Raw genomic sequence first — 24,735 nt, forward strand, 5'->3', positions numbered from 1 at the left:
TGAAGCCCAGACTCGTGGCATGTCCCACAGTTTCAGGGTCTGACCCCCCAGTCTCAGGCTTGGTTATTTATACTTCTGAGCCTAGTCCCAGGGTCTGACACCCAGTGGCAGGGTCTGCCTTCTTCTCACAGGATCTGAAGCCCAGACTCGTGGCATGTCCCACAGTTTCAGGGTCTGAGCCTCCGGTCTCAGGCTTGGTTATCTCTACTTCTGAGCCTAGTCCCAGGGTCTGACACCCATTGGCAGGGTCTGCCTTCTTCTCACAGGATCTGAACCCCAGTCTCGTGGCATGTGCCACAGTTTCAGGGTCTCATCCCCTAGTCTCAGGTTTGGTTATCTCTACTTCTGAGCCTAGTCCCAGGGTCTGACACCCAGTGGCAGGGTCTGGCTTCTTCTCACAGGATCTGAACCCCAGTCTCGTGGCATGTGCCACAGTTTCAGGGTCTGATCCCCCCAGTCTCAGGCTTGGTTATCTCTACTTCTGAGCCTAGTCCCAGGGTCTGACACCCAGTGGCAGGGTCTGCCTTCTTCTCGCATGATCTGAACCCCAGTCTAGTGGCATGTCCCACAGTTTCAGGGTCTCATCCCCCAGTCTCAGGATCTGCCTTCTTCTCACAGGATCTGAACCCCAGTCTCGTGGCATGTGCCACTGTTTCAGGGTCTCATCCCCCAGTCTCCGGCTTGGTTATCTCTACTTCTGAGCCTAGTCCCAGGGTCTGACACCCAGTGGCAGAGTCTCCCTTCTTCTCACAGGATCTGAACCTCAGTCTCGTGGCATGTGCCACAGTTTCAGGGTCTGATCCCCCAGTCTCAGGCTTGGTTATCTCTACTTCTGAGCCTATTCCCAGGGTGTGACACCCAGTGGCAGGGTCTCCCTTCTTCTCACAGGATCTGAACCCTAGTCTCGTGGCATGTGCCACAGTTTCAGGGTCTGATCCCCCATTCTCAGGCTTGGTTATCTCTACTTCTGAGCCTAGTCCCAGGGTCTGACACCCAGTGGCAGGGTCTGCCTTCTTCTCACATGAACTGAACCCCAGTCTCGTGGCATGTGCCACAGTTTTAGGGTCTCATCCCTCAGTCTCAGGCTTGGTTATCTCTATTTCTGAGCCTAGTCCCAGGGTCTGACACCCAGTGGCAGGGTCTGCTTTCTTCTCACAGGATCTGATCCCAGACTCGTGGCATGTGCCACAGTTTCAGGGTCTCATCCCACAGTTTCAGGTTTTTTTATCTCTACTTCTGAGCGTAGTCCCAGGGTCTGACACCCGGTGGCAGGGTCTGTCTTCTTCTCACAGGATCTGAACCCCAGTCTCGTGGCATGTGCCACAGTTTCAGGGTCTGATCCCCCCAGTCTCAGGCTTGGTTATCTCTACTTCTGAGCCTAGTCCCAGGGTCTGACACCCAGTGGCAGGGTCTGCCTTCTTCTCACATGATCTGAACCCCAGTCTCGTGGCATGTCCCACAGTTTCAGGGTCTCATTCCCAGTCTCAGGGTCTGCCTTCTTCTCACAGGATCTGAACCCCAGTCTCGTGCCATGTGCCACAGTTTCAGGGTCTCATCTCCCAGTCTCAGGCTTGGTTATCTCTACTTCTGAGCCTAGTCCCAGGGTCTGACACCCAGTGGCAGGGTGTCCCTTCTTCTCACAGGATCTGAACCCCAGTCTCGTGGCATGTGCCACAGTTTCAGGGTCTGATCCCCCAGTCTCAGGCATGGTTATCTCTACTTCTGAGCCTAGTCCCAGGGTCTGACACCCAGTGGCAGGGTCTGCCTTCTTCTCACAGGATCTGAACCCGTCTCGTGGCATGCCCCTATTTTCAGGGTCTGATCCCCCAGTCTCAGGCTTGGTTATCTCTACTTCTGAGCCTAGTCCCAGGGTCTGACACCCAGTGGCAGGGTCTCCCTTCTTCTCACAGGATCTGAACCCCAGTCTCGTGGCATGTGCCACAGTTTCAGGGTCTGATCCCTCAGTCTCAGGCATAGTTATCTCTTGTTCTGACCCTAGTCCCAAGGTCTGACATCCAGTGGCAGGGTCTGCCTTCTTCTCACAGGATCTGAACCCCAGTCTTGTGGCATGTCCCACAGTTTCAGGGTCTGATCCCCCAGTCTCAGGCTTGGTTATCTCTACTTCTGAGCCTAGTCCCAGGGTCTGACACCCAGTGGCAGAGTCTGCCTTCTTCTCACAGGATCTGAAGCCCAGACTCGTGGCATGTCCCACAGTTTCAGGGTCTGACCCCCCAGTCTCAGGTTTGAATATCTCTACTTCTGAGCCTATTCCCAGGGTCTGACACCAAGCGGCAGGGTCTGCCTTCTTCTCACATGATCTGAACCCCAGTCTCGTGGCTTGGCCCTACTTTCAGGGTCTGATCCCCCAGTCTCAGGCTTGGTTATTTCTACTTCTGAGCCTAGTCGTAGGGTCTGACACCCAGTGGCAGGGTCTGCCTTCTTCCCACAGGATCTAAACCCCAGTCTCGTGGCATGTGCCACAGTTTCAGGGTCTGATCCCCCCAGTCTCAGGCTTGGTTATCTCTACTTCTGAGCCTAGTCCCAGGGTCTGACACCCAGTGGCAGGGTCTGCCTTCTTCTCACATGATCTGAACCCCAGTCTCGTGGCATGTCCCACAGTTTCAGGGTCTCATCCCCCAGTCTCAGGGTCTGCCTTCTTCTCACAGGATCTGAACCCCAGTCTCGTGGCATGTGCCACAGTTTCAGGGTCTGATCCCCCAGTCTCAGGCTTGGTTATCTCTACTTCTGAGCCTAGTCCCAGGGTCTGACACCCAGTGGCAGAGTCTGCCTTCTTCTCACATGATCTGAACCCCAGTCTCGTGGCATGTGCCACAGTTTCAGCGTCTCATCCCCAGTCTCAGGCTTGGTTATCTCTACTTCTGAGCCTAGTCCCAGGGTCTGACACCCAGTGGCAGGGTCTGCCTTCTTCTCACATGATCTGACCCCAGACTCGTGGCATGTCCCACAGTTTCAGGGTCTGATCCCCCAGTCTCAAGCATGGTTATCTCTACTTCTGAGCCTAGTCCCAAGGTCTGACACCCAGTGGCAGGGTCTGCCTTCTTCTCACAGGATCTGAACCCCAGTCTCGTGGCATGTGCCACAGTTTCAGGGTCTGAGCCCCCCCAGTCTCAGGCTTGGTTATCTCTACTTCTGAGCCTAGTCCGAGGGTGTGACACCCAGTGGCAGGGTATGCCTTCTTCTCACAAGATCTGAAGCCGGACTCGTGGCATGTCCCACAGTTTCAGGGTCTGATCCCCCAGTCTCAGGCTTGGTTATCTCTACTTCTGAGCCTAGTCCCAGGGTCTGACACCCAGTGGGAGGGTCTGCCTTCTTCTCACAGGATCTGAACCCCAGTCTCGTGGCATGTCCCACAGTTTCAGGGTCTGATCCCCCAGTCTCAGGCATGGTTATCTCTACTTCTGAGCCTAGTCCCAAGGTCTGACACCCAGTGGCAGGGTCTGCCTTCTTCTCACAGGATCTGAACCCCAGTCTCGTGGCATGCCCCACAGTTTCAGGGTCTGATCCCCCAGTCTCAGGCTTGGTTATCTCTACTTCTGAGCCTAGTCCCAAGGTCTGACACCCAGTGGCAGGGTCTGCCTTCTTCTCACAGGATCTGAAGCCCAGACTCGTGGCATGTCCCACAGTTTCAGGGTCTGATCCCCCCCAGTCTCAGGCTTGGTTATCTCTACTTCTGAGCCTAGTCCGAGGGTCTGACACCCAGTGGCAGGGTCTGCCTTCTTCCCACAGGATCTGAACCCCAGTCTCGTGGCATGTACCACAGTTTCAGGGTCTGATCCCCCAGTCTCAGGGTCTGCCTTCTTCTCACAGGATCTGAACCCAGTCTCGTGGCATGTGCCACAGTTTCAGGGTCTCATCCCCCAGTCTCAGGCTTGGTTATCTCTACTTCTGAGCCTAGTCCCAGGGTCTGACACCCAGTGGCAGGGTCTGCCTTCTTCTCACAGGATCTGAACCCGTCTCGTGGCATGCCCATACTTTCAGGGTCTGATCCCCCAGTCTCAGGCTTGGTTATCTCTACTTCTGAGCCTAGTCCCAGGGTCTGACACCCAGTGGCAGGGTCTCCCTTCTTCTCACAGGATCTGAACCCCAGTCTCGTGGCATGTGCCACAGTTTCAGGGTCTGATCCCCCAGTCTCAGGCATGGTCATCTCTTCTTCTGAGCCTAGTCCCAAGGTCTGACACCCAGTGGCAGGGTCTGCCTTCTTCTCACAGGATCTGAACCCCAGTCTCGTGGCATGTCCCACAGTTTCAGGGTCTGACCCCCCAGTCTCAGGCATGGTTATCTCTACTTCTGAGCCTAGTCCCAAGGTCTGAAACCCAGTGGCAGGGTCTGCCTTCTTCTCACAGGATCTGAACCCCAGTCTCGTGGCATGTGCCACAGTTTCAGGGTCTGATCCCCCCCAGTCTCAGGCTTGGTTATCTCTACTTTTGAGCCTAGTCCGAGGGTCTGACACCCACTGGCAGGGTCTGCCTTCTTCTCACAGGATCTGAACCCCAGTCTCGTGGCATGTCCCACAGTTTCAGGGTCTGTTCCCCCAGTCTCAGGCTTGGTTATCTCTACTTCTGAGCCTATTCCTAGGGTGTGACACCCAGTGGCAGGGTATGCCTTCTTCTCACAAGATCTGAAGCCCGGACTCGTGGCATGTCCCACAGTTTCAGGGTCTGATCCCCCCCAGTCTCAGGCTTGGTTATCTCTACTTCTGAGCCTAGTCCCAGGGTCTGACACCCAGTGGCAGGGTCTGCCTTCTTCTCACAGGATCTGAACCCCAGTCTCGTGGCATGTCCCACAGTTTCATGGTCTGATCCCCCAGTCTCAGGCTTGGTTATCTCTACTTCTGAGCCTAGTCCCAGGGTCTGAAACCCAGTGGCAGGGTCTGCCTTCTTCTCACAGGATCTGAAGCCCAGACTCGTGGCATGTCCCACAGTTTCAGGGTCTGATCCCCCAGTCTCAGGGTCTGCCTTCTTCTCACAGGATCTGAACCCCAGTCTCGTGCCATGTGCCACAGTTTCAGGGTCTGCTCCCCCCAGTCTCAGGCTTGGTTATCTCTACTTCTGAGCCTAGTCCCAGGGTCTGACACCCAGTGGCAGGGTCTGTCTTCTCTCACAGGATCTGAACCCCAATCTCGAGGCATTTCCCACAGTTTCCGGGTCTGACCCCCCAGTCTCAGGCTTGGTTACCACTACTTCTGAGCCTAGTCCCAGGGTCTGACACCCAGTGGCAGGGTCTCCCTTATTCTCACAGGATCTGAACCCCAGTCTCGTGGCATGTGCCACAGTTTCAGGGTCTGATCCCCCAGTCTCAGGCTTGGTTATCTCTACTTCTGAGCCTAGTCCCAGGGTCTGACACCCAGTGGCAGAGTCTGCCTTCTTCTCACATGATCTGAACCCCAGTCTCGTGGCATGTGCCACAGTTTCAGCGTCTCATCCCCAGTCTCAGGCTTGGTTATCTCTACTTCTGAGCCTAGTCCCAGGGTCTGACACCCAGTGGCAGGGTCTGCCTTCTTCTCACATGATCTGACCCCAGACTCGTGGCATGTCCCACAGTTTCAGGGTCTGATCCCCCAGTCTCAAGCATGGTTATCTCTACTTCTGAGCCTAGTCCCAAGGTCTGACACCCAGTGGCAGGGTCTGCCTTCTTCTCACAGGATCTGAACCCCAGTCTCGTGGCATGTGCCACAGTTTCAGGGTCTGAGCCCCCCCAGTCTCAGGCTTGGTTATCTCTACTTCTGAGCCTAGTCCGAGGGTGTGACACCCAGTGGCAGGGTATGCCTTCTTCTCACAAGATCTGAAGCCGGACTCGTGGCATGTCCCACAGTTTCAGGGTCTGATCCCCCAGTCTCAGGCTTGGTTATCTCTACTTCTGAGCCTAGTCCCAGGGTCTGACACCCAGTGGGAGGGTCTGCCTTCTTCTCACAGGATCTGAACCCCAGTCTCGTGGCATGTCCCACAGTTTCAGGGTCTGATCCCCCAGTCTCAGGCATGGTTATCTCTACTTCTGAGCCTAGTCCCAAGGTCTGACACCCAGTGGCAGGGTCTGCCTTCTTCTCACAGGATCTGAACCCCAGTCTCGTGGCATGCCCCACAGTTTCAGGGTCTGATCCCCCAGTCTCAGGCTTGGTTATCTCTACTTCTGAGCCTAGTCCCAAGGTCTGACACCCAGTGGCAGGGTCTGCCTTCTTCTCACAGGATCTGAAGCCCAGACTCGTGGCATGTCCCACAGTTTCAGGGTCTGATCCCCCCCAGTCTCAGGCTTGGTTATCTCTACTTCTGAGCCTAGTCCGAGGGTCTGACACCCAGTGGCAGGGTCTGCCTTCTTCCCACAGGATCTGAACCCCAGTCTCGTGGCATGTACCACAGTTTCAGGGTCTGATCCCCCAGTCTCAGGGTCTGCCTTCTTCTCACAGGATCTGAACCCAGTCTCGTGGCATGTGCCACAGTTTCAGGGTCTCATCCCCCAGTCTCAGGCTTGGTTATCTCTACTTCTGAGCCTAGTCCCAGGGTCTGACACCCAGTGGCAGGGTCTGCCTTCTTCTCACAGGATCTGAACCCGTCTCGTGGCATGCCCATACTTTCAGGGTCTGATCCCCCAGTCTCAGGCTTGGTTATCTCTACTTCTGAGCCTAGTCCCAGGGTCTGACACCCAGTGGCAGGGTCTCCCTTCTTCTCACAGGATCTGAACCCCAGTCTCGTGGCATGTGCCACAGTTTCAGGGTCTGATCCCCCAGTCTCAGGCATGGTCATCTCTTCTTCTGAGCCTAGTCCCAAGGTCTGACACCCAGTGGCAGGGTCTGCCTTCTTCTCACAGGATCTGAACCCCAGTCTCGTGGCATGTCCCACAGTTTCAGGGTCTGACCCCCCAGTCTCAGGCATGGTTATCTCTACTTCTGAGCCTAGTCCCAAGGTCTGAAACCCAGTGGCAGGGTCTGCCTTCTTCTCACAGGATCTGAACCCCAGTCTCGTGGCATGTGCCACAGTTTCAGGGTCTGATCCCCCCCAGTCTCAGGCTTGGTTATCTCTACTTTTGAGCCTAGTCCGAGGGTCTGACACCCACTGGCAGGGTCTGCCTTCTTCTCACAGGATCTGAACCCCAGTCTCGTGGCATGTCCCACAGTTTCAGGGTCTGTTCCCCCAGTCTCAGGCTTGGTTATCTCTACTTCTGAGCCTATTCCTAGGGTGTGACACCCAGTGGCAGGGTATGCCTTCTTCTCACAAGATCTGAAGCCCGGACTCGTGGCATGTCCCACAGTTTCAGGGTCTGATCCCCCCCAGTCTCAGGCTTGGTTATCTCTACTTCTGAGCCTAGTCCCAGGGTCTGACACCCAGTGGCAGGGTCTGCCTTCTTCTCACAGGATCTGAACCCCAGTCTCGTGGCATGTCCCACAGTTTCATGGTCTGATCCCCCAGTCTCAGGCTTGGTTATCTCTACTTCTGAGCCTAGTCCCAGGGTCTGAAACCCAGTGGCAGGGTCTGCCTTCTTCTCACAGGATCTGAAGCCCAGACTCGTGGCATGTCCCACAGTTTCAGGGTCTGATCCCCCAGTCTCAGGGTCTGCCTTCTTCTCACAGGATCTGAACCCCAGTCTCGTGCCATGTGCCACAGTTTCAGGGTCTGCTCCCCCCAGTCTCAGGCTTGGTTATCTCTACTTCTGAGCCTAGTCCCAGGGTCTGACACCCAGTGGCAGGGTCTGTCTTCTCTCACAGGATCTGAACCCCAATCTCGAGGCATTTCCCACAGTTTCCGGGTCTGACCCCCCAGTCTCAGGCTTGGTTACCACTACTTCTGAGCCTAGTCCCAGGGTCTGACACCCAGTGGCAGGGTCTCCCTTATTCTCACAGGATCTGAACCTCAGTCTCGTGGCATGGCCCTACTTTCACGGTCTGATCCCCCAGTCTCAGGCTTGGTTATCTCTACTTCTGAGCCTAGTCCCAGGGTCTGACACCCAGTGGCAGGGTCTGCCTTCTTCTCACAGGATCTGAGGCCCAGACTCGTGGCATGTCCCACAGTTTCAGGGTCTGACCCCCCAGTCTCAGGCTTGGTTATCTCTACTTCTGAGCCTAGTCCCAGGGTCTGACACCCAGTGGCAGGGTCTGCCTTCTTCTCACAGGATCTGAACCCCAGTCTCGTGGCATGTGCCACAGTTTCAGTGTCTCATCCCCCAGTCTCAGGTTTTTTATCTCTACTTCTGAGTGTAGTCCCAGGGTCTGACACCCAGTGGCCGGGTCTGCCTTCTTCTCACATGATCTGAACCCCAGTCTCGTGGCATGTCCCACAGTTTCAGGGTCTCACCCCCCAGTCTTAGGGTCTGCCTTCTTCTCACAGGATCTAAACCCCAGTCTCGTACCATGTGCCACAGTTTCAGGGTCTCATCCCCCAGTCTCAGGCTTGGTTATCTCTACTTCTGAGCCTAGTCCCAGGGTCTAACACCCAGTGGCAGGGTCTCCCTTCTTCTCACAGGATCTGAACCCCAGTCTCGTGGCATGTGCCACAGTTTCAGGGTCTGATCCCCCAGTCTCACGCATGGTTATCTCTACTTCTGATCCTAGTCCCAGGGTCTGACACCCAGTGGCAGGGTCTGCCTTCTTCTCACAGGATCTGAACCCGTCTCGTGGCATGCCCCTACTTTCAGGGTCTGATCCCTCAGTCTCAGGCTTGGTTATCTCTACTTCTGAGCCTAGTCCCAGGGTCTGACACCCAGTGGCAGGGTCTCCCTTCTTCTCACAGGATCTGAACACCAGTCTCGTGGCATGTGCCACAGTTTCAGGGTCTGATCCCCCAGTCTCAGGCATGGTCATCTCTTCTTCTGAGCCTAGTCCCAAGGTCTGAGAACCAGTGGCAGGGTCTGCCTTCTTCTCACAGGATCTGAAGCCCAGACTCGTGGCATGTCCCACAGTTTCAGGGTCTGATCCCCCAGTCTCAGGGTCTGCCTTCTTCTCACAGGATCTGAACCCCAGTCTCGTGCCATGTGCCACAGTTTCAGGGTCTGCTCCCCCCAGTCTCAGGCTTGGTTATCTCTACTTCTGAGCCTAGTCCCAGGGTCTGACACCCAGTGGCAGGGTCTGTCTTCTCTCACAGGATCTGAACCCCAATCTCGAGGCATTTCCCACAGTTTCCGGGTCTGACCCCCCAGTCTCAGGCTTGGTTACCTCTACTTCTGAGCCTAGTCCCAGGGTCTGACACCCAGTGGCAGGGTCTCCCTTATTCTCACAGGATCTGAACCTCAGTCTCGTGGCATGGCCCTACTTTCACGGTCTGATCCCCCAGTCTCAGGCTTGGTTATCTCTACTTCTGAGCCTAGTCCCAGGGTCTGACACCCAGTGGCAGGGTCTGCCTTCTTCTCACAGGATCTGAGGCCCAGACTCGTGGCATGTCCCACAGTTTCAGGGTCTGACCCCCCAGTCTCAGGCTTGGTTATCTCTACTTCTGAGCCTAGTCCCAGGGTCTGACACCCAGTGGCAGGGTCTGCCTTCTTCTCACAGGATCTGAACCCCAGTCTCGTGGCATGTGCCACAGTTTCAGTGTCTCATCCCCCAGTCTCAGGTTTTTTATCTCTACTTCTGAGTGTAGTCCCAGGGTCTGACACCCAGTGGCAGGGTCTGTCTTCTTCTCACAGGATCTGAACCCCATCTCGTGGCATGTGCCACAGTTTCAGGGTCTGATCCCCCCAGTCTCAGGCTTGGTTATCAATACTTCTGAGCCTAGTCCCAGGGTCTGACACCCAGTGGCCGGGTCTGCCTTCTTCTCACATGATCTGAACCCCAGTCTCGTGGCATGTCCCACAGTTTCAGGGTCTCACCCCCCAGTCTTAGGGTCTGCCTTCTTCTCACAGGATCTAAACCCCAGTCTCGTACCATGTGCCACAGTTTCAGGGTCTCATCCCCCAGTCTCAGGCTTGGTTATCTCTACTTCTGAGCCTAGTCCCAGGGTCTAACACCCAGTGGCAGGGTCTCCCTTCTTCTCACAGGATCTGAACCCCAGTCTCGTGGCATGTGCCACAGTTTCAGGGTCTGATCCCCCAGTCTCACGCATGGTTATCTCTACTTCTGATCCTAGTCCCAGGGTCTGACACCCAGTGGCAGGGTCTGCCTTCTTCTCACAGGATCTGAACCCGTCTCGTGGCATGCCCCTACTTTCAGGGTCTGATCCCCCAGTCTCAGGCTTGGTTATCTCTACTTCTGAGCCTAGTCCCAGGGTCTGACACCCAGTGGCAGGGTCTCCCTTCTTCTCACAGGATCTGAACACCAGTCTCGTGGCATGTGCCACAGTTTCAGGGTCTGATCCCCCAGTCTCAGGCATGGTCATCTCTACTTCTGAGCCTAGTCCCAAGGTCTGACACCCAGTGGCAGGGTCTGCCTTCTTCTCACAGGATCTGAACCCGTCTCGTGGCACGTGCCACAGTTTCAGGGTCTGATCCCCCCCAGTCTCAGGCTTGGTTATCTCTACTTCTATGCCTAGTCCCAGGGTCTGACACCCAGTGGGACGGTCTGCCTTCTTCTCACATGATCTGAACCCCAGTCTCGTGGCATGTCCCACAGTTTCAGGGTCTGATCCTCCAGTCTCAGGCTTGATTATTTCTACTCCTGAGCCTAGTCCTAGGGTCTGAAACCCAGTGGCAGGGTCTGCCTTCTTCTCACAGGATCTGAAGCCCAGTCTCGTGGCATGTCCCACAGTTTCAGGGTCTGATCCCCCAGTCTCAGGCTTAGTTATCTCTACTTCTGAGCCTAGTCCCAAGGTCTGACACCCAGTGGCAGGGTCTGCCTTCTTCTCACAGGATCTGAACCCGTCTCGTGGCACGTGCCACAGTTTCAGGGTCTGATCCCCCCCAGTCTCAGGCTTGGTTATCTCTACTTCTATGCCTAGTCCCAGGGTCTGACACCCAGTGGGACGGTCTGCCTTCTTCTCACATGATCTGAACCCCAGTCTCGTGGCATGTCCCACAGTTTCAGGGTCTGATCCTCCAGTCTCAGGCTTGATTATTTCTACTCCTGAGCCTAGTCCTAGGGTCTGAAACCCAGTGGCAGGGTCTGCCTTCTTCTCACAGGATCTGAAGCCCAGTCTCGTGGCATGTCCCACAGTTTCAGGGTCTGATCCCCCAGTCTCAGGCTTAGTTATCTCTACTTCTGAGCCTAGTCCCAGGGTCTGACACCCAGTGGCAGGGTCTACCTTCTTCTCACAGGATCTGAACCCCAGTCTCGTGGCATGTCCCACAGTTTCAGGGTCTGATCCCCCAGTCTCAGGCTTGGTTATCTCTACTTCTGAGCCTAGTCCTGGGGCCTGACACCCAGTGGCAGGATCTGCCTTCTTCTCACAGGATCTGAACTCCAGTCCCGTGTCATGTGCCACAGTTTCAGGGTCTCATCCCCCAGTCTCAGGCTTGGTTATCTCTACTTCTGAGCCTAGTCCTGGGGTCTGACACCCAGTGGCAGGGTCTGCCTCCTTCTCACAGGATCGGAACCCCAGTCTCGTGGCATGTGCCACAGTTTCAGGGTCTCATCCCCCAGTCTCAGGCTTGGTTATCTCTACTTCTGAGCCTAGTCCTGGGGTCTGAAACCCAGTGACAGGGTCTCCCTTCTTCTCACAGGATCTGAACCCCAGTCTTGTGGCATGGCCCTACTTTCAGGGTCTGATCCCCCAGTCTCAGGCTTGGTTACCTCTACTTCTGAGCCTAGTCCCAGGGTCTGACACCCAGTGGCAGGGTCTGCCTTCTTCTCACAGGATCTGAACCCCAGTCTCATGGCATGTGCCACAGTTTCAGGGCCTGCCTCCTTCATTCAGAGCCTGGCACCTCGGTCTCTTCCTAGCCTCCGCTCCTGTCCCTGTCTGTGAATGTCCTCTTTGCCCTGCGCCCTGCCCACACCGCCCCCCCCTGGCAGCAGCGGCCCTATACCCACCGTCATGAGCAGGCACCTGCTCTCCTTCATGGCGCCACAGCAGCCCAGGAAGCCCATGACCAGCAGGAAGCACCCTATGGCGATGCACAGGTAGCCCACGTTCATCAGCTGCACCAGCTGGGGGGCGGCCACCCCCAGGATCTTCACGAAGGACCCTCCGTCCACTTTCACCCATATTCCGATGCCCAGCACTGCGATGCCGCCCACCTGTGGGATCAAAGGAGACTGGTTACTTGCTGGTACCATAGGGAGCCCTGTTACGTTCGTTCTGTATAGCACCCCAACCTCTGACGCCTGCATATCCTCCTGGCTTAAGGTACGGTGTGAGAGTCAGGGGCTGGGGTGCTTGGAGCAGGGGCGTTGCTAGGGGGGGGCTAAGGGGGCTATAGCCCCTGATCTTTTGGTTGTAGCCCCGGATAGAATCTCAGGAGCTACAGCCAAAAGACTAGCTAGCCCCCAGTCCCAACAGTACCGACATCAGCTTAGCCCCGGGTCTTTTCCAGACCTAGCAACTCCCCTGGCTTGGAGGCATAGCAGGTTAATAGCAAGGGGCTTCTGCTAAAGGGGTGATGTGAGGCAGATCAGAGGAACACTGTGGCTACCTTTTGAGATATACATGGGGGTGCCTGTGTTGTCCAGTAGGGTGGGGTGGGCTGCTTGATGTTGGAAGGAGTCTGTAGGAATCACGTTGACCGGGTAGGAGTAAGCATGGTTAGGCTTTTATGTGGAGTGGGAAGCTCACGGGAAGATGGGGGTGTGGGGTGTTTGGGGCCTTCTACCCCTAGGGCTGAGTGGCATGAGGCGGGGATAAGTGTAGAGACTTGCTGGGGCCTGTTATGCTACAAGGTTGAGAGTGCATTGTTAGTCACAGATTAAGGTGGCTGGATGTGGCAGGCTTCATATGATGTCATGAACATTGAATTACTGAGCGAAGACAGCATGGTAAGGTATTGCACACTATGGCATAGCATGGCATAGCAAGGTAGACAAGAGGAGGCAAGTACTCTAGACAGGGCAATATTGCTAGGTATTGCACACTATGGCATAGCATGGCATAACAAGGTAGACGAGAGGAGGCAAGTACTATAGACTGGGCAATATTGCTAGGTATTGCACACTATGGCATAGACAAGAGGAGGCAAGTACTTTGGACTGGGCAATATTGCTAGGGATATGAATGCAAAGTAACAGTAGATCAAACATCACATTACTGAGCGAACACAGCATGGAAAGGTATTGCACACTATGGCATAGCATGTCATAGCAAAACAGACGAGAGGAGGCAAGTACTCTAGACAGGGCAATATTGCTAGGTATTGCACACTATGGCATAGCATGGCATAGCAAGACAGATGAGAGGAGGCAAGTACTCAAGACGGGGCATTATTGCTAGGTATTGCACAATATGGCATAGCATGGCATAACAAGGTAGACGAGAGGAGGCAAGTACTCTAGACGGGGCAATATTGGTAGGTATTGCACACTATGGCATAGCATGGCATAGCAAGACAGACGAGAGGAGGCAAGTACTCTAGACAGGGCAATATTGCTAGGTATTGCACACTATGGCATAGCATGGCATAGCAAGGTAGACAAGAGGAGGCAAGTACTCTAGACAGGGCAATATTGCTAGGTATTGCACACTATGGCATAGCATGGCATAACAAGGTAGACGAGAGGAGGCAAGTACTATAGACTGGGCAATATTGCTAGGCATTGCACACTATGGCATGGCATGGCATAGGAAGGTAGACGAGAGGAGGCAAGTACTCTAGACATGGCAATATTGCTAGGTATTGCACACTATGGCATAGACAAGAGGAGGCAAGTACTTTGGACTGGGCAATATTGCTAGGGATATGAATGCAAAGTAACAGTAGATCAAACATCACATCACTGAGCGAACACAGCATGGAAAGGTATTGCACACTATGGCATAGCATGTCATAGCAAAACAGACAAGAGGAGGCAAGTACTCTAGACAGGGCACTATTGCTAGGTATTGCACACTATGGCATAGCATGGCATAGCAAGACAGATGAGAGGAGGCAAGTACTCAAGACGGGGCATTATTGCTAGGTATTGCACACTATGGCATAGCATGGCATAACAAGGTAGACGAGTGGAGGCAAGTACTCTAGACGGGGCAATATTGGTAGGTATTGCACACTATGGCATAGCATGGCATAGCAAGACAGACGAGAGGAGGCAAGTACTCTAGACAGGGCAATATTGCTAGGTATTGCACACTATGGCATAGCATGGCATAACAAGGTAGACTAGAGGCGGCAAGTACTCTAGACCAGGCAATATTGCTAGGCATTGCACACTATGGCATAGCATGGCATAGCAAAACAGATGAGATAAGGCAAGTACTCTTGGCAGGGCAGTATTGCTAGGTATTGCACACTATGGCATAGCATGGCTTAACAAGGTAGACAAGAGGAGGCAAGTACTCTAGACTGGGCAATATTGCTAGGAATTGCACACTATGGCATGGCATGGCGTAGGAAGTTAGACGAGAGGAGGCAAGTACTCTAGACATGGCAATATTGCTAGGTATCGCACACTATGGCATGGCATGGCATAGCAAGATATAGGAGAGGAGGCAAGTACTCTAGACGGGGCAATATTGCTAGGTATTGCACACTATGGCATAGACAAGAGGAGGCAAGTACTTTGGAATGGGCAATATTGCTAGGGATATGAATGCAAAGTAACAGTACATGGCTAGTTTGGACCTCACCGCAGCTTTTGATTGCGTTGTCCGTGAGATATTGTGGAAGAAAATGCTGGCCATGGGGATTCCGCATCATCTGGTTGCAATGTTTGCTTCGTTGCATAAAAATACATCCTATTGCATCCGGCTGAATAAAGAAGGAGCTCTTTCTGACCCCATTTCGACGGAAACGGGGGTGAAACAGGGTTGCATCATGGCAGCGGTGCTATTCAACTTATATCTTTTGGGTCTGGATGAGACATGGGTCGCTGGAGAGTGCTTTCCAGCCAAGCTTGGTAATATCAAGCTGGATTGGATGGGTTTTGCGGACGACCTGCTATTCTTTGACCGAACCCCTTTTGGGCTTCAAAGGAAATTAGATCTATTTGCAAATTTTGCCCTCAACCACAATCTTTCTCCCAATCCCATGAAAACCTCCATACTTATTTTTTCTGGTGGAAAACTGAAACCACATCGCTTTTCCTGGTTCCTAAATGGTATGAAAGTAGAATACGCTGCTACGATTCGGTATTTAGGTTACCCTCTTACTGACTCATACTCTGTAACAATGTGGAAACAATTTCTCAACCAAAAAGTGAAAACTCTTGCTTCACAAATGGAAATTATTTTCCATCGATACTGCATGTTCTCCTTACTTCCTCTTATTCAATTCTATCTTCAGAAAGTTGAACCCATTATTCTTTATTCCTTAGATATTTGCAGCTATGATATTGATGATTTTCTGAATATATTGCAGGGAAAGCTATGGAAAACTGCACTGGGCATAGCTTTATCTATTCCAAATGTAATGATATGCCACGAACTGAATATATTACCTTTGTCAGTTAAACACAACTGGAGATGTATCACAAACTACTCTAAAATGCTAAATCCGCCTAAGAACACTTTATATTTCGAATTGAATAAAATCTTGGGTGACTCACATATAAAATCTTTACATCTTCAAACTAAAAAAATTACTACCATTCTCTCAAAGATTCACGAAACTCCTGATTCTATTAGTATGTGGCTACCGAGTCAAAAAAAGAAATACCAAAGATTTTTCTGGAGCATTATGATGGATAATATGGGCACCTATCCATCATTTGATGAATACAATCTCTTTCGAGGCAAATGGGAATGTAAACTAAAATACTTAATACAGTTTCCTTCTGCGTTCGCAAGGAAAATCTATATGCGTTTCAGACTAAATCAATTTCTCACACGTCAACGTACAAAAAATTGGGCCGATGATTCTAAGAGTCTTGATGCGACATTCTGCCGTTTTTGTGAAAATGTCGATATACCCGAAACGCTAAAACATCTGGTGATTTACTGTTCTTATTTTGAGGTATGGCGTATCCAAATGTTTGAGAGTTCCTTTTCTTGTTCAGTTATCTCAAGGGAATCTCTCTGGAGACGCTGCATGGAAGGCTATAGTCAAAGCCTGACTCTTAAATTGATAAACTTACTTGTAATTATTGAAGCTAAAATGGTAGAAGTATTGACAACTGACTGAATAACCATCTGGAAATGGTTTAGAAACTATTTCGGCTAATGACTTGTTTCTTTTACTTTATTAGCGATTATTATCCTGTATAATCTGTTTCTTCTGGCCATCGCATTGTTCTGAAAACGAGCTTAGATAGCTGTGCTTTTGATCATTTATATTGTGTTTCCTCTATCTTGTAATCATAATGTGCATTGAATATTCTTAGAGAGTCCAGAAACTGTTTGGTCTAACTACAAGGCGTTGCATTAAGTACTGATGAACCACTGTTATGTGTAATCTGTATATGTGAATGTGTTTGTTCCACTATTGTATGTCACTTTTTTATTCCTTGTTTATTTTTTAAACAACTTTATAATGTATATTTTGTACCGTAAAGAATTAACTGTAAAGATTTTTTTCTTAAATAAACCAAACACAAAAAAAAAAAAAAAGTAACAGTAGATCAAACATCACATTACTGAGCGAACACAGCATGGCAAGGTATTGCACACTATGGCATAGCATGGCATAACAAGGTAGACGAGAGGAGGCACGTACTTTAGACGGGGCAATATTGGTAGGTATTGCACACTATGGCATAGCATGGCATAGCAAGACAGACGAGAGGAGGCAAGTACTCTAGACGGGGCAATATTGCTAGGTATTGCACACTATGGCATAGCATGGCATAACAAGGTAGACGATAGGAGGCAAGTACTCTAGACCAGGCAATATTGCTAGGCATTGCACACTATGGCATAGCATGGCATAGCAAGAAAGACGAGATGAGGCAAGTACTCTATACGGGGCAATATTGCTAGGGTTACGAATGGAAAGTAACAGTAGAAATGAACTATTTGCATAGTAGCACACGGACTCAGAGCCTCATAGGGGTCAGGCAACTCCAGTCCTGGGGAGTACAGAGCCCAAGGTCGCCCTGGGAATCTGCGGCACGAATCCTTCCCTCTGTGGCTCGCTGGGCCTCGAACCTGGCACTAGAACGTACCATGGGGGTCTACTCTGGTGACCCCACCGAGAGTTTGCTCTTTTGTCTGCCCCTGTGGGATGAAACAGGCGCACCAAGAACTGTCTTTACTTATAGCCACGGCTCTGCCTATGGACCTTGCCCCATCAATTCCCCATGGAAATGTTTCTACAACTTCATTAAAGCTACTCACCAGAAAAGTGACATTTTTCGTGGGTCCACCTTGGGTCCCTGGAGTTTACTACCAGGAATTAGAATGTTAGCTGCTATCCCTGATTTGTACAGATTTTAAAAGCACTGCATTACACCCTTGCCAAGTGAAATGTCCTAGAATACTGTGCATAACGGTTCTTTGCCGCATCTAATTATTTTTTGGAGTGCAACAAGAGACTGGGGGCCGGAGTCTCAAAAAATAGTGCAAAGGAAAGGAGTGCAGAGAATGCGCCTGTTTCATTTGCGCTATTTGTAGAAATGCTCAGGACACCTGATTCACGAAGGTGCCCTGAGCGTTCCGGGAGGGGCTGGGCATTGGTGCAAAGATGCGCTGTACGGCCCCCTTGCACGGAGGGGCTGGACCGTGGCGCAAACATGCGGTGTACGGTCCCCTTGCACGGAGGGGCTGGACCATGGCACAATGATGCGCTGTCCGGCTGTGTTAGGCAGAATCACATGCAGTACCCTTTGGGAACACTACACACAATTAAGTGTAAGCACAATCTCACCTTTGGTACAAGCTCGTACTACACAATAATGTGGTAGCGATGGCTGAGTTGCCAGACTTATCTCAAGAGTAAAGTGAGCAGTACAAGGTGTCACACAAAGGGGCAGCAATCACAGTGGTTCAAACAAACACTTACTCAAGGTTTCTTGGTAAAAGAATATACATGTATTTACACAGTCAGTTGGAAAACATTCTACTAGTAAGAGCAGCTCAATATCACAATCTAATATACTACAATACACAACCAACCCAGAAGTGGGAGCAAAATGGCACTTCAGTTACTTTAAAAAGGGGTAAAAAGACAAGGTTAAAAGAATTAAAACACAAATACTTTCAGAGGTAGGGCAAATAGTTTCAGTTCACCACAACCAGCAATTCAATTCAATAGGCCTGGGCCAAAGTCAATGGTTCAGAGTCTTGGATAGGACAGCACAGTTCTGTAAACGGTTAAGTCTTTGCCACGGTTTTTAGAAGTAGTTGGTCAGACTAAAAGTTGTATGTCGGTTTAGGGAAGGACAAGCCTTCAAAGTTGGGAAAGTTTCACAAACTTACACCGCGGCAGAAAGGATTTCTTGACCGTACTTGCACAGTACCTCTTAAATGAAGAAGAGCTGTAGCTGAGGCAGTTGTTCCTGGCAGTTCCTGCAGATCTCACTGTTCCTGAGCTTCAGTCGTGGGAACAAGAAGGAGGACGTCAGGAGGTTCCTGCACTGCCCAGGGAAGAGGCCGCAAGCTTGGCAAAATGTCGGTTTAAGGTGTGAGTGCCTTAAAGACCGCAAACTGGTATCCTTCTCACTGGCTATCCAGTTTTCAACAGCACTCTGATGAAAATTTGACCAGTGTAGAGACGGTGTGCAGGTGGCTTGCGAGTTGTTTGTTCCCACCAAACTCAAGGGAAGAAGTTAACCTTGAAGGGCTTCTCTGTCGATGGAGTTTCAGGTAATTCGGACCTGCAGCAGGGCTTCACCGGTGGACCAGGAGTTGAAGCAGTTGTCTTCCTTCAGCTCGTCTTCGGTTCTTTCGGTCCAGTGGTCGACTCTGCTTTCCAAGTCCCAGGGGCCTGCTTTTAAACAGTTTTCCCCCATTCATTCCAGCCCAGCTGTCACTTACCCAGCAGGGTGGCTGTCCTTGCCGGACAGCCAGCCGGCCAATCACGCCAGAGTGCATTCAGGTCTCCTAGGAGCTTTGGGCACCTCCCTCACTTCCTGTCCACCCCAGACACTCAGGAGCCAGAGGAGGGCTTCAGCACTGAAGCCTGCCAAAGGCCAACAAACAAAGGGACCAAAACTGGTTTGGCGCGCAGAGTTAAATACCAGAAGGCCCTTTCCTAAAAGGAATGGCGAAAAAGGTTGACCGGGGTCTGTTTTTACAGAGAGGTCTTGGGCGCCACATTGAAAAACATGGCTGCCCCGATTTTTAGCTACCGGTGTTCGCGGTCGGGAAAAAACATGGTAGTTTGTTCTAAACCACTGCCACCAGCCATTTCATGAGGCAAAGGGTAACATTTGACTGTTACATGAGTGTTTAGACTCAGGGGATGCTAGGCAACCCCTCCAGCACTCTATAGGAGGATAGTGTGTGCTGGGTCAGTAAATTTAAAAAGACTAGTAAAGACGGTAGTCAGTCCCAGAGAAGGTATTTAAACCTTGGGAAGTCTGAAAGACATCTGTCATACGACGCATTGGACACTGGCGCCTGTGGCCCCGTTTGTGTCTCCTGATTCCCGCCACGCCTTGGTCTATGTGCACCCAGCAGTCTAGTTCTTTTTCCAACCGGATGCACGTAGTCCTATTTTAGACACACCCCCATGTACCGTCCTTGCGTTGCTACCTTTCGGTCAGCTGTTTTCCTTTGCTGCTGCTGTTGCGCTATGCTTGATCGCTCCGTTTCCTCTCGGAGTCTATTTTTCTTTATTCCTTTCTTGTCCGCTTTTTCCCTTCCCTTCTCTCCTCTGTTTTCCCTCTCTCTCTTTGTCAGCCTTCCCGTACGCGGTACTGCGCATACGGGCTGCGCATACGGTACTGCGCATACGGGCCTTTCTTTACGAGCGGTGCTTCCACTTCCCTTTTTCCTCTGGCTCAGTTCTACTCCTACTCCTTATTCCCGCCAACCCTTTGGCATACCAGCCGGAGTACCTTCCGCTCCCAGTACCCTTGGTGGTACGTTTGTGACCATTCAGATTCCATTGCTGACTACTCGCCATACTCTGCAGTCAGAGCCCATCTTCTGTACGGAGTCCTGCTGTGCACCGGTCAGAGGTTTTATTTGCCACATCTGGCTTTTTCCCCTTATTTGTCCCTCCCGGGAAAGGGGTCACAGGGAAGTGCTCTCAAATAGCCTTCACTTTGGCTTCCTCCCGTGCGAGACACAAGCTACCAATAAAAAAAGAAAAGGACTACAGATCTCACAGATCTCTGAGCCCAGTGGGAGAAGACGCGGATTGCACAGGTAAGGAGGTGGAGGAGAGAAGCTGGGACATTCCACACCAACAGGATAAGGAACCTGACAACATCCCTGTGCCACTGCACTGAAGGAGATGTGTGACTGTTGTGTCCAAGCTCTTCCTCCCCCACACATGGCCCTTCTCTCTCCTCCTCAATGGTGTCACTAAATTCGGGTCCGGCCTCTGATATGTGGCGTCTTGTCGTGTAATCCTTCTTTCTCCTTTGAAGAGTGTTCCTACCTCGAGAGGAAGCCACAGTGACCGTCAGCACAACGGCATCCCCGTGACTCCCTTCACGAAGGACAGGAACGGGGAAAAAAGCCCAAAGGCACATAAAAAACCTGTTGATGTTGACTTGTACACAAGGAGGTGGTGATCCAAGCAAGAGATGTCGGACCCAGGTAAGTGATTGGAATGGATGGAAGAAGAAGAAAGACCCTATGGAGCGGTCCAAATGTAAAGGTAAGACCGGTAAGAGCGAAAAGCTCAAGAGGAGGAGCAAAACCAGAGAATACCGAAAGACAAGAGAGACCACAGGGAAAAAGCACTAGACAGAAGGCAGAGGAGGAAGGAACCGGAGAAGAACCGGAACGGGTAACAAGACAGAAAGAAAAACAGGGAGGTAAAGAACCACCGGCGCGAGTATGCACGAGAGAGTGGGCAAAAAGCGGAGAAAGACAGCAAAGGACAACCGAGACAGAAAGTTGGGGTTCCGGTTTGGAACGAAAAAGGAAATTACCAGCGTCAAAACCGCATAAGAGGAAAGTCTGCAGCAGCGGTTGCAACGCGCCGCCGCCGGGGGGGTTCAAAACACTCTCTCTCCCGGCGGTCGGCGGCAGCCATGTTTGAAAAAGACTAGACCCACACAATTGAACGGAGGAAAATGTGACGGGACGTTTTAATGGCGTCCTAACCTCCACCTCTTCCATATGCTCCAAGAACCCGTGCGCATGACAGCATGCCCCCCTTTGTGCCTCAGCTTCCCAGGATGAGCCCTATGAAACTTTCTAACCAGTTTGCGTGCATGGACAAAGGAAGCAGGTTCCCAAGAGTCCTCCGACCGCGGGTACCCCTTCCAGCTGACCAAATATTCCAGCCAACCTTGATGTAACGGGAGTCACAGATCTGAGAGACTTCAAATTCGGTTTCAGGATCCGTATGGGCTTTGGGGATATTGGGAAGTTGTCTAAGAGCCTCATCTGGTACATACGTTTTAAGAAGAGAAGAGTGAAAGACAGGATGAATACGGCGTAAAGCTGGAGGTAAGGTAAGTCTGAAAGATACAGGGTTCATCTGAGCAGAAATTGGGAAAGGATCCAAGAAGCGAGGAGACAATTTAGACGGGAGCAGCCACTTGGGCAGGAATCTGGTAGAGAGCCAGACCTTGGATCCCACCTTCCAATCGGGACAGGCTTTGTGATGTGTATCGGCTCTTTTCTTGGACTCCTGTTTACTGGCCTCTAGACTGAGTTTTGCTGATTGTTGAGCTTCCATAATCTTAGTGAAGGTGCCTTCTATAGCCGGCACATTGGTTGGACCAGTGTGCACAGGAAAATTACTGCGTGGATGAAGGCCATAGTTGCAGAAGAATGGAGAGAGACCTGTGGCCATGTGTTTGGCGTTATTGTAAACGCATTTGGCAGTGGGAAGTAGAGCTACCCAGTCGTTCTGCTGTTGATTGATAAAACATTGGAGATATTGCTCTAGTGTGGCGTTAAGCCTCTCTATATGGCCATTGGTTTGCGGATGGAATCCTGAACACAATGCTCGATTGATCCCCAAAAGCTGACAGACCTCCTTCCAGAAATTGGAGGTGTACTGGCTTCCACGGTCCGACAGAATCTTATCAGGGAGACCATGGATTCTGAATATGTCTCGTACGAATACTTGTGCCATGGTTGCTGCGGTGGGGATGCCTGGCAATGGAGAGAAATGAACCATCTTGGTTAGGGTGTCTACTGTTACCATAATGCAGGTACAGGATTCAGAGACAGGCAAGTACACAATGAAGTCCGTGGTGACATGCCCCCAAGGACGGGTACGAAGCAGTCTTTGTTCTATGAGACCAAGGGGTTTGCCTGCAGAGTATTTACTTTTTGCACAGACAGGACAGGAGCGAATGTACATCTTGACATCTTCACTGAGAGTAGGCCAGAAAAAGGAGCGTTGGATGAGATCTAAGATGTCCTTCTGGCCCCTATGTCCAGCTGTATTGTGATCATGACACCCTTCCGAAACAATGCTTTGTACATCCTTCGTGGACAAGTACAAACAGTGTCCTTGTAACAGGAGACGCTCTTTCTCCATCAGGTCGCTCGCCACTCCCCGAGGTATGGAGGAAGGGATTGTTACTTCCCTGACCTGCTGTAAGAATCCTTCCAAAAGGGCGATGACCCGATTCTTGGGGAAAAAAAGATCTGGTGGAAATCGATTAGAGGGATCGGAGGAGGATTTCTGGGAAAGGGTATCTGCGACTGTGTTTTGGCAACCAGGCAAGTAGGTAATACTAAAGTCAAACTGGGAAAATAAATGAGCCCACCGTGCCTGCCTAGAATTTACACACTCCATGGATTGTAGAACTTGGAGATTCTTATGGTCCGTTCTTATTACAAAAGGATAAGCACCCCCTTGTAGCAGATGACGCCATTCTTCACACGCTACCTTCATGGCCAAGAGTTCTTTTTCAAGAACAGAATAGTTGTGTTGACTCACCGACAAGGTCTTCGATAGATATGCTATGGGATGTTCCAGACCTTGTAGTAGGACATCTCCAATGGCAGCCGTTGAGGCATCAGATTCGATGATAAATGGCTTCCCTTGGTCTGGCTGTCTTAAGATGGGAGTTTAGCAGAACAGGTTTTTAAGGAGTTTGAAAATGTCTTCTGCTGATGTAGTCCACTGAAAAGGGCCTGAGGACTTTTTAAGAAGTGAGGTAATGGGCAACACTACTTCAGAAAACTTTGGGATAAAGCGGCAGTAGAAGTTAGCCAATCCCAAGAATCACTGAGCTTCCTTGACAGAGACGGGGGCTGGCCATTCCATGATGGCAGATACCTTCTTGGGATCCATTTTCATCCCCTGTTCAGAGAGGATATAACACAGATACTGGATAGAGGAAGCCCGAAACGTACATTTTTCCAGTTTGACTAGAAGATGGTTGTCTTTGAGACGATTGAGAACCTCCTTCAAATGTGCTGTATGGTCTTGTGTGGAAGATGAAAACACCAGAATGTCATCGAGATAAACAATCACGTTCATAAACAGTGTGTCAGAGAAGACCCGGTCCATAAATCGTTGGAACACTGCAGGGGCATTCACCAGGCCAAAAGGCATCACCCTGTATTTATAGAGACCAAAGGGAGTGTGAAAGCCGTCTTCCACTCATCCCCGGTGCGAATTCTGAGGAGATGGTAAGCATTCCAGAGATCCAATTTGGAAAACACCTTGGCCCCTTGGCCCCTTGAACAGCTTCGATGATGTCCGAAATGAGAGGCATGGGGTAACGATCTCTAATCAACCTTATTTCGGCCCCTATAGTCAATGCAGGGTCTTAGCTCTTCGGAATCTCGTTTCGGTATAAAGACAAGAGATGCCTCGGCTGGGGATTTGGAGGGTCTAATTAGGCCATTCTGTAGGCTGGCGTCCTAGTAGCGCCGTATAGCCGCCTTCTCAGCTTGAGACAGAGAGAACATCCTACCAAATGGCACTAACGTCTGGGGCACCAGCTCAATAGCACAGTCTTCTGGGCGATGTGGGGGGAGAACCACAGGTATTTGTTCAGTAAATACCTCCTGAAAATCCATTAGGTCATGAGGTAATGCATAGACCGGCACAGCATGGTCAATAACTCCTGCTGATGAAAGAACTTCAACATATGAAGCGGAGGGGAGAAAGTGTTGTTTGAAGAACTGGGAATCCACCCGCAACTGATTCCTGGTCCAATCTATTTGTGGATTATGCTTCCTAAGCCATGAAATGCCCAGGATGATTGGGAAATGAGCAGCCGGAATAATGTCAAATTGGATGAACTCTGTAAGCTGCATGATGGTGAATTTCAAGCACTCGGCGGTCTGGGTAATAAGGCCTGAGGTAAGAGGACTCCCATCTACCCCTTCCACCTGTTGTCCTTCCTTGCGTTCCAATCTTCTGAGTCCTTTTTCCTTTGCCCTAATTGTGTCGATAAAGTTTCCTGCAGCCCCACAGTCCAGGAGTGCGAGGGTCTTGATGGATTTCTGATCGACCCACAGCTGAACCGTCACTACCATAAGTCGTGAGTCCTCTTGGACGTCCGTGGAAGCCACTGTGATAGATACATAGGGACTAGAACAATAACTGTACCCTCGGGAATCCTTCCCTCCTAGGACCGAGGGCGATCGTTTCCCGGACGACGTGATGGTACTTCTGTGCAGTCTCTGAGAATGTGCTTGTCAGAGCCACAATATGCACAGAATCATTTTCTTTTCGACGCCT

The 24,735-nt window shown here is 51.2% G+C and overlaps 1 protein-coding gene across 2 annotated transcripts in view; it reads right to left on the bottom strand.

Moving 5' to 3' along the window:
• The window catches only part of TSPAN16 (tetraspanin 16), a 271,648-nt gene that overhangs the window by 152,812 nt on the left and 94,101 nt on the right, over positions 1-24,735 (bottom strand). For both annotated transcript variants that reach the window (XM_069652885.1, XM_069652884.1), the window contains exon 3: positions 11,906-12,112. In XM_069652885.1, the coding sequence (XP_069508986.1) occupies positions 11,906-12,112 (207 nt within the window). The remainder of the gene's footprint in view (positions 1-11,905; positions 12,113-24,735) is intronic.

Source organism: Ambystoma mexicanum, chromosome 3q, assembly GCF_040938575.1.
Source record: "Ambystoma mexicanum isolate Mex_15411 chromosome 3q, UKY_AmexF1_1, whole genome shotgun sequence".
NCBI classification, from domain to species: domain Eukaryota; kingdom Metazoa; phylum Chordata; class Amphibia; order Caudata; family Ambystomatidae; genus Ambystoma; species Ambystoma mexicanum.